The sequence below is a fragment of the Babylonia areolata genome, chromosome 13 (genome assembly GCF_041734735.1).
Source record: "Babylonia areolata isolate BAREFJ2019XMU chromosome 13, ASM4173473v1, whole genome shotgun sequence".
NCBI lineage: Eukaryota > Metazoa > Mollusca > Gastropoda > Neogastropoda > Buccinidae > Babylonia > Babylonia areolata.
Window position 1 is genome coordinate 599214 of NC_134888.1, and position 10000 is coordinate 609213.

Sequence of the window (10000 nt, forward strand, 5' to 3'; positions counted from 1 at the left end):
ACCATCCCAACGCCGACTGTCTTAAAACCCTCTTGGTCGAGAGAGTGGGGATGTAACTTAGGCAAGACACTCGATTATAATCAAATTCTAGCCCAGATAGTTGGGACAGCAGTTGCCTCCTCTGCTGTTCTGATGGTCATAGTTGAACACGACGGACTATCACACAGATGAGTAATTCAGATGGGACTTTGGGGGTGAATCTGATCAAGGTAGATCTGATGTTTAATCCAGGTGGAATTTGGGAATGATTCTGATCGAGGTAGCTGACGTTTTGGAAAGGCTGCGATCACTTCTACCAGGTGGCTAGCTTTCAGTATGTCTGTCTGTCTGTCAGTGGAATGCCTTTGAACGATGTTGAGCAATTTTGTGACATTTTATGGTGGTCAGGATTGGTATCTGGAAGTAAAGAATGTGTAAGTGGTTTCTCAGTGAGGGGCAGGAGGGAAGCTGTACTGGGCGTAAATATAACAACCGGTATGGTTGCCTTCAAACAACGTGGATTGACTTCCTTGAACCAACCAGTCAACACACACACACACACACACACACACACACACACACACACACACAACAAAACACAACACACACACACACACACACACACACACACACAACAAAACACAACACACACACACACACACGCGCGCGCACACGCACACGCATACGCACGCACACACACCACATATGTCAAGTCATGCTCAAGTTGTCTCAGTTTGGTATGCGTTTGTGTGTTCTTGTTTTTGTTTGTTTGTTTGCTTTTCTTGAACTTTTGTTAAGAACACCACCCATTTCCTTCTTCATTGACTACGTGACATTTGTTTGTTGTTTTAAATCCAGCGCTCATTTAATGTCTCGTTTCGGTTTGTGTGTGTGTGTGTGTGTGTGTTGTTGTTGTTGTTGTTGTTGTTGTTGTTGTTGTTGTTGTTGTAGTTGTTGTTGTTTCTTTTTTCTTGTGTGTGTGTGTGTTTGTGTGTGTGTGTGTGTTGTTGTTGTTGTTGTTTCTTTTGTGTGTGTGTGTGTGTGTGTGTGTGTGTTTGTTGTTGTTGTTGTTGTTGTTGTTTCTTTTTTCTTGTGTGTGTGTGTGTGTGTGTTGTTGTTGTTGTTGTTGTTGTTGTTTCTTTTTTCTTGTGTGTGTGTGTGTGTGTGTGTGTGTGTGTGTGTGTTGTTGTTGTTGTTGTTGTTGTTGTTTCTTTTTTCTTGTGTGTGTGTGTGTGTGTGTGTGTGTGTGTGTGTTGTTGTTGTTGTTGTTGTTGTTGTTGTTGTTGTTTCTTTTTTCTTGTGTGTGTGTGTGTGTGTGTGTGTGTTTACGCAACAACCACAATCCACCCGTTTCAGGCTTCAGGGCCTACGTGGGGTACATGCACATGGAGGCGGCGCACACCCACCCGGTGATGATCGTGTTCTGTCGGCTGATGTTCCTGGGGCTGAGTGACAAGAGGGAACGGGAGCGGCAGAGGTCCGATTCCCCGGACACGCCCTCCTCGGATTGTCTGGAGCTGGTCGTGCGGAACAACCGTGTGCACGCCGCTGGTGACGGAGGTGGGGGGTGGAGCGGGGGGTGGAGGAGGAGGGGTAGGGTGGGGGAGGAGAGGAGGGTTGGGGTGGGTGGGGGTAGTGGCTGGAAGGGAGTCGGGGGGGTGGGGACTGGTGGAGGCGTTGGGGGGAGGTTTTGTGTGGAGAGGGTTGGGGGAGTGGCTACAGGGGGTCGGGAGGGGGTGGGGGGCTGGTAGAGGTGTTGGGGGGGCGAGGTGGGGGGCTGGTAGAGGTGTTGGGGGGGCGAGGTGGGGGGCTGGTAGAGGTGTTGGGGGGGCGAGGTAGAGGTGTTGGGGGGGCGAGGTGGGGGGCTGGTAGAGGTGTTGGGGGGGCGAGGTGGGGGGCTGGTAGAGGTGTTGGGGGGCGAGGTGGGGGGCGAGGAGAGGGGAGTTTTGTGTGGTGTGGGTTGGGGGAGTGGCTACAGGGGGTCGGGAGGGGGTGGGGGGCTGGTAGAGGTGTTGGGGGGGGGCCGAGGTGGGGGGCGAGGAGAGGGGAGTTTTGTGTGGAGAGGGTGGGGGGCTGGTAGAGGTGTTGGGGGGGCGAGGTGGGGGGCGAGGAGAGGGGAGTTTTGTGTGGAGAGGGTGGGGGAAGTGGCTACAGGGGGTCGGGAGGGGGTGGGGGGCTGGTAGAGGTGTTGGGGGGGCGAGGTGGGGGGCGAGGAGAGGGGAGTTTTGTGTGGAGAGGGTAGGGGGCTGGTAGAGGTGTTGGGGGGGCGAGGTGGGGGGCGAGGAGAGGGGAGTTTTGTGTGGAGAGGGTGGGGGAAGTGGCTACAGGGGGTCGGGAGGGGGTGGGGGGCTGGTAGAGGTGTTGGGGGGGCGAGGTGGGGGGCGAGGAGAGGGGAGTTTTGTGTGGAGAGGGTGGGGGGAGTGGCTGTTATAGTCAGTCGTGTTCGACTACGACCATCAGAACAGCACAGGAGGCAACTATTGTCCCGACTATCTGGGCTAGAATAAAGACTATCTGGGCTGGAATTATTCGGGGGAGTGCTACAGGGGCCTGGAGGGTAGGGGGGCTAGGAGAGGCGTTGGAGGGAGGGAGGGGGTGCGAGAAGAGGAGGGTTTTGTGGGTGTGGGTGGGGAGTAGCTAGAGGGGTTCAGGTGGGTGTCTGGGGGCTGGGAGAGGCGTTAGAAGGAGGGAGGGGGGCGAGGAGGGGAAAGTTCTGCCCAACGAGAAGGCGCCACCTCAGAGTGATGGTTTGGGTGTGCGTGCTTGCTGTCTGGGCATCAGATTATTCAGTCAGTTTTGTGAGGGGTGGGTGGGGGAGTGGCTAGAGGGGGTCAGGTGGGGGCTGGGAGAGGTATTGGGGGGAGGGCATGGGGGAGGAGGGTTGCGTGTGGGTTGAGGGGGGGGGGGTGACTTGAGGTAATCAAAAAATTTAAGTGTGGTGGTGGTGGTGTGTGTGTGTGTGTGGTGGGGATGTGTGTGTGTGTGAGAGAGAGAGAGAGAGGAGGGGGAGAGAAGCAGACAGACAGGTATATACAGAGAGACAAAAAAAGCAGAGAGACTGGGAGGAAGACTCAGTGTGTGTGTGTGTGTGTGTGTGTGAAGGTGTTTGTTGGGGGTTTGTGTGTATTTGTAGTTGTATTTTTTTTTATCACAACAGATTTCTCTGTGTGAAATTCGGGCTGTTCTCCCCAGGGAGAGCGCCTCGCTACAATACAGCGCCACCCATTTTTTTGTATTTTTTCCTGCGTGCAGTTTTATTTGTTTTTCTTATCGAAGTGGATTTTTCTACATGTGTCCATTTGTATGCGAACTAACCAGTATGATGTGCACAAAACCATTAGAGGATAGGATAAGATGTCCTAATTGTCAAAATCTTCACGTTATCAAGCTTATTGTCATTATCATCATCATCATCATTAAAAAAAAATAATCACCATAATCATCAGCATATAAAATAAGCCAGAACTTCAACAGTAGAGGACTGTTTGGTGTGATGGTGGTATGGATCTAAATATCACTGGTGAAACGTTTCTGCAAGATTGACTCACATTACTTTATTCTTTCATTTCAGATATTTTTGTTCCATTTCTTCCCGCATTTTGATTCGCTTACATGCTTTCTTCACTCAAGTGATTTTGGACAACAAAGATGATGGTAGTTCATTACGTAAAAAGACGTGAATGATTTCCAGCAAAGCATACCTGCTTGTTCTCACCAGCCTCTTTATCCAGTGATGTCCAGAATGATTACAACAGACGCTAGTAAGGGAACCTCTGTCCAGTCTGTCAGGCTGTGCATGTTGAAGAGTGGATCCCTGTCTGTTGATTCAACTCACACAAGACTATTTATTTCGTGCAGAAAACGGTTGCTGCGGCAACGGGGCCACCACCACCTCCACCAAAGCCACCCCAGACCTCAGTGAAGAAAAGCGCCGACGTAGAGCAGCTGCCCGTTTCAACTGGCACGTGACCTACACGCTGCTGCACAACCCGGATATCCGGGTCATGCGCAAAGGGTACCTGCAGATGTTCCGTCAGGCCCGTCTGATGGGGGTCTACATCCCGGTGTCCGACCGTCAGGCTGACGTCGACTTTGACCAGCTGCAGGAACGCATGGCTGACGCCAGGCAGAAACTGAATCCCACCAAGGAGAAGAAGAAAGATGAGGGAGGTGACGGGGACGAGGTGGATCTCAAAGAGGTGGTGACGGCCGTGCAGAAGAGCGACGTGCCGAAAGCCATGACCGAAGGTTCTCCCGCTGTTCTGGCTGCGCAGGTTATGACTTGCGACTTGCATCTTGCGAGAACTTCTCCCTTGGAAACAACTTTTGTCCGCACGGATACAGGCCTAACTGAAGTCAAAGGGGGTGTTCTTGACAGAGATCTTCCCTCACCCTCTGTAGAGCCTCCTCAGGTTAAACACGAGTCTCCCAGTGCTCTCCATGGAGACACGCCAGCACGTGACGATTCGGACCCGCTGGAAGACGAGAGGACGCCGGCTTCCCCAAGGTCAGACAAATACGTCACCACCATTAAGGTGTAACGCCGTGGTGAACCCTCTTCCCAGGGGCACAAGGACGCTCGGTGAGCGCTGGTAAACACAATGATCACAACACGATGACTCGCGGCAACAGAGCGGCGCAGGAGCGTCTGGCCTGTCCGAAACACGTCATCACACTGGCCTGACAAGCACGCTTCATCGCGCACTCAACTGTGGTTCTGGACGAAGCGCCATTTCGTAGAGTAGAATTATGCAAGGTTGTCCACACGCGGGCACATTTTCTAGGGACAACACTTTTGTTCCCGCGGGGTTTTTTTTTTTGGGGGGGGGGGCGTGGGGGTTGGGGGGGGTTGTTTTTTTTACGTGTTTACTTGCGTTGAGTGCATGCTACCCACGGGACCTCGGTTTATCGTCTCATCCGAATCAGAAATAGTAGGTCTTATGATGGAGGAATAAATCACCGGCTTGTGCACCTTAAGATTTGCAGAACGTGTTGCGGGCCATCCCTTTCGCACATCACAGTCATATTCATGACCAGCTTCATCTTGAACAGGATTTTCACTGTCCGATCATTCAGTCACTCGAGTTAGTTTGCCTGTCATTCAAACACTTCGTCTGTAGAATGCCACATTGTCAGCCCGCATTTGCTTCAGTTTGCATCCAGAGTCTCTCAGAACCATTGTTAGGTAGTTTGCAGGTTGAAATTCAAAGAAACAAAAATGTTGTGCGTTAACTAATGTTAACATACTGCCTCAATGGCTGATCTCAAAACAGCACAGTTACTGTTTAGAACCCTACATGAATCCGAAGCACTCCTGTACGTCGAACATTTTGAAAACATGTTTCTCTCAACTTTTTTCCCCCCAGTCTCCACACTAAAGGAAATTTAACATACCACGTGTTCGTCTTTTTCCGTGTCTTGGTTGTCTATTGAGAGCTTTGTGAATCACTCATCTCACTCGATCAGCTTTGTGAATCATTCATCTCACTTGATCAGCTTTGTGAATCACTCATCTCACTTGATCAGCTTTGTGAATGATTCATCTCACTTGATCAGCTTTGTGAATCACTCATCTCACTTGATCAGCTTTGTGAATCACTCATCTCACTTGATCAGCTTTGTGAATCATTCATCTCACTTGATCTGCTTTGTGAATCATTCATCCAACCGATCAGCTTTGTGAATCATTCATCTAACTTGATCAGCTTTGTGAATCATTCATCTCACTTGATCAGCTTTGTGAATCATTCATCTAACTCGATCAGCTTTGTGAATCATTCATCCAAGTAGATCAGCTTTGTGAATCATTCATCTAACATGATCAGCTTTGTGAATCATTCATCTCACTTGATCAGCTTTGTGAATCATTCATCTCATTTGATCAGCTTTGTGAATCATTCATCTAACTTGATCAGCTTTGTGAATCATTCATCTCACTTGATCAGCTTTGTGAATCATTCATCTAACCGATCAGCTTTGTGAATCATTCATCTAACCGATCAGCTTTGTGAATCATTCATCTCACTTGATCAGCTTTGTGAATCATTCATCTCACTTGATCAGCTTTGTGAATCATTCATTTAACTCGATCAGCTTTGTGAATCATTCATCTCACTTGATCAGCTTTGTGAATCATTCATCCAACCGATCAGCTTTGTGAATCATTCATCTAACTTGATCACCTTTGTGAATCATTCATCCAACCGATCAGCTTTGTTAATCATTCATCTCATTTGATCAGCTTTGTGAATCATTCATCTCACTTGATCAGCTTTGTGAATCATTCATCTCACTTGATCAGCTTTGTGAATCATTCATCCAAGTAGATCAAGTAGATCAGCTTTGTGAATCATTCATCTAACATGATCAGCTTTGTGAATCATTCATCTCACTTGATCAGCTTTGTGAATCATTCATCTAACATGATCAGCTTTGTGAATCATTCATCTAACCGATCAGCTTTGTGAATCATTCATCCAACTTGATCAGCTTTGTGGTGGAATGAAACTCCGGGTGTTTGATGGATACATAGACATAGGATAGATTGTTGTATTGTTGTTTTTGTTTTGTTTAATTCAGTTGTTTCCAGTAACAGTGTATCTGCTGGTTACTTACACAATCCACGAGACCTGACGTTTCACGTGCTCTTTTTGCTCTTACCCCGTTCACAAGAGGTGAGAAAAAGAAAAGCGTAATAAAGGAAATCCTCGATCTGCATGAAATTAGTGACACAGTGCACGATGTATCTTGCTGGCTTGGAAGTCACATCACAGTACGCAAACATCGTGAGATTTAACGAAGCAAACTGACAACGCATTATTCACGAAACCACTGCTGGTGTGACAGCCTGTACATACCCCTGCTGGTTTTGTACCTCGGGGTAAAATCTTGCTTGTCCAGAGGTACGTGGTATGGTCTTTTCAAAATGTCCAACAAAGTCCGGAATCTGGATTCCCTTTCTCGCCAGTTTCGTCAATGGGGTTTTCTTCTGGTTTCAGTGAGTTCCCACTCCCCTCGCCACACCCCTCCCCCGTGGATACACCCACATGAAATACATCGTTTGCCTTGTCTTGCCATGGCACTGTCAGGATTTTGTTCCCTGTCTTCCGTGCATTTTCCAAGCATTCCGTCATTCCCTTGTGTAAGCTACCTCATTCGACTGAACCGTCTGCATGTTGCCATGTTTCGCCAGTATTAGTCATCAGCCTCATTTCCAACCTGTCACCACTCCCAGCATTGCTCAGTTCTTTATTATCTGTTTTGTTCGTAACTGCTCAGTGTTCTCTTGTTCGTCGCAGCAGTCTGTAATGTTTGTATATAGACACTAATATCTCATTTCTAGTGTCTATGACCTGTAGCCATGAGATACCTTGCTTCATGATAATCCCCTGTCCCAGGATTTCGTTCTCACTTTTTGGCTGCGTTGGCTGCAAGTCAGACGTCTTTCGCATTCTCCAGAGTGGTTTTCAAAACTTTCTGACCGTTTTTACCCTGCCTTGTAGGCAATCATACTTCGTCTTTGGATGTTTCCCAAGATCTCATATGTGACGTAGCTGTTTCTTCTTCGACTGCTTACATGACGTCGTTTCCCGTTGATTCGGAGTTCATGGCATACTCAGTTCTTGCGTGAGGACATGTCTTGTACAGTCATTTTCAATGTATACCTACCTTTGACATGCTGAAATCACGAACTGACGACAGGACTTTTGAATGGTAATTTTTTTTTTTGATATACCTACTTACTTGTGTTGGAGGTATCAGACACGCTCTTTCAGACTTCTTTTGTTTACGGTTTACGGACATGACGGTTGATCCACAAAGCCATTATTGTGTTTTTCTTCGTGACTGTGAGAGGGACCTGTGTATTTTATCATATTTCATGCAGTAGGCTACTTTATCGGTTTGTTTGGGGTTTTTTGGTGGTGAGGGTTTTTCCCCCTTCATATTTTTCAGTCCTTCGGCATTTGGTAGGCCTTCAAGGCCTGACCAGGGACCTGTGTATTATATCATATTTCATGTAGTGTGTGTGTGTGTGTGTGTGTGTGTTTTGTGTGTGCGCGCGCGCGCGTGCGTGCTTGTAAAGACCTATTATTGCAGTTCCATTTTGGTATTGTTTTGTTACTGGTGATGGTATTGGTGTACAGATGTAGTTGTGTAGTGTTGATTGGTTGGTTGTTTGCGAAGGTTTTTTGATGGCGTGTTTGTTTGTTTTTTTGTGGTTTCTGTTTGGCTTTGCTGTGATTTTCTGACCAACAGCTGTTCTTGCCCTTCGTTTGTTGTCTTTATGTATATACTTGTTTTGTGAAGGAAAGTTGTTCACAGTGGTTGTACATTTTGAAAACATAATATACTTTAACATTGACCTTCTTTTTTTACGAGAATGCACTCATATCGCATGAAAATAAATGGAAAGTACTGATGTACAAACATTTTCATATCGCGTGCTGTGCTTAAGTGTGTGTGCTGACGTGTGTGTGTGGGGGGGGGACCTTGCTCATTTCCAGTCTCAACGAGGTAAGCGAAGAAAGCCAGTGAAACAGCCGCCGTGGCCAAGCGGTTAGCTTGGCGGACCGACGACTGGAGAGACGCGAGTTCAAACCCCCTCAGAGGTAGCAGGGGGTGCGGGGGGAGGGGAGGGGGATCGTCCCGTGGCCGGCTCCTACCCAGATTCCAGTGTCCTGTGGGCTCAGATGGGAAGACTGGGACCACACAGACAAGGGTCACCCATTTCGGGGAGGCTGTCCTGGAAATGCTGTTCAGATCTCCTGCCGATTGAAAGCCCTCAAAGTATGTGGCCGGGGCATTTCATGCCTCTGCTCGCATTGGTCAGTTTGATTGGTATGGATACCTATATAGCGCATGACAGCGGTAAGAGTCGTAACTCCAAACGCTTTACAAACACGGAGTCATTTGCACAATGGGGCTGCCTGCATGGGGTGAACCGTCTGGCAGCTGCTCATCACTCGTTTCCTGTGTCAGCGAGTCGGGTTTCAGTCACACATAACTCTGCCATCCCTGAAACTGTTTCCTCTGTCTGTCTGTCTGTCTGTCTCTCTCTCTCTCTCCTCTCTCTCTCTCTCTCTGTGGTACACACACACACACACACTGGCGATGCGTTCAGCTGTGTGGTCACAATGGTCGCAGTTTGGATCCCCCCCTCCATTTGCTTGCGGTGTGCCCCAAAGCCTTCAGTGTCGTCAAGTTGGCGAGGGGCGTGGTGGGGAGGGAGGGGGATATGGTAGAGAATGGAGGAGGCGGGTGGGGGGGTGTCTCCTTCCCGCGCTGGACTGAACTGCGGCAATCGACCAAACCCGGTGTAGAAGCCTATTCGCAACCCGCGTAGGATTTTGCCCCACGGACTCATTTATTTATAACCCGTGGTTTTACCTCGGCATGGAGGGGGAGGGGTAATGCTGCTACACTGATGGAGATGAAGGGGCAGACAACTGGGAAAAATGCCAGTGCAACAACGCACTCCACCCCGCCACACACACACACACACACACGTACACTCACACACACACACACACACACACACACACACACACACACACACCTACTAACAAAGACATCCACCTGTTCACGTAGAACTGAAAATTAGGGTCTGGTCTCGGGTGTAATTGACTGTGTCCCCCCCCTTCCCCCCCCCCCTCCTCCCGTGTGTGTGTGTGTGTGTGTGTGTGTGTGAATGAGTATGTGCGCGCGTGTGTGTGTGTGATCGTGTGTGTGTGTGCGCGCGCGAGTGTGTGTGTGTGTGTGTGTGTGTGTGTGTGTGTGTGTGTGTGTGTACTGCTTGACGACGTGAGATCAATTACAACATGAGGGACATACATAGTTACACTCCCCTCCTTTGGATCCAAGCGCGGAACTGCCATAATTGGTACAGACTGACGCACGAAGAAAGATCTTTTCCTTACATGCCTAAGCGCTGACACACGTGTGTGTGTGTGTGTGTGTGTGTGTGTGTGTGTGTGTGCGTGCGTGCGTGTGTGTGTGCGTGCGTGTGTTTGTGTGTGTGTGC

At 48.7% G+C, this 10000-nt stretch overlaps 1 protein-coding gene across 4 annotated transcripts in view; it reads left to right on the plus strand.

Annotated features, from left to right (window-relative positions):
• LOC143288949 (receptor for retinol uptake stra6-like) overlaps window positions 1-8401 on the plus strand; it is a 58744-nt gene extending 50343 nt beyond the window's left edge. For all 4 annotated transcript variants that reach the window (XM_076597632.1, XM_076597635.1, XM_076597633.1 and 1 more), the window contains exons 17-18: window positions 1336-1539; window positions 3838-8401. In XM_076597632.1, the coding sequence (XP_076453747.1) occupies window positions 1336-1539; window positions 3838-4520 (887 nt within the window). In that variant the 3' untranslated portion in view covers window positions 4521-8401. The remainder of the gene's footprint in view (window positions 1-1335; window positions 1540-3837) is intronic.
• The last annotated feature ends 1599 nt before the right edge of the window (window positions 8402-10000 follow it).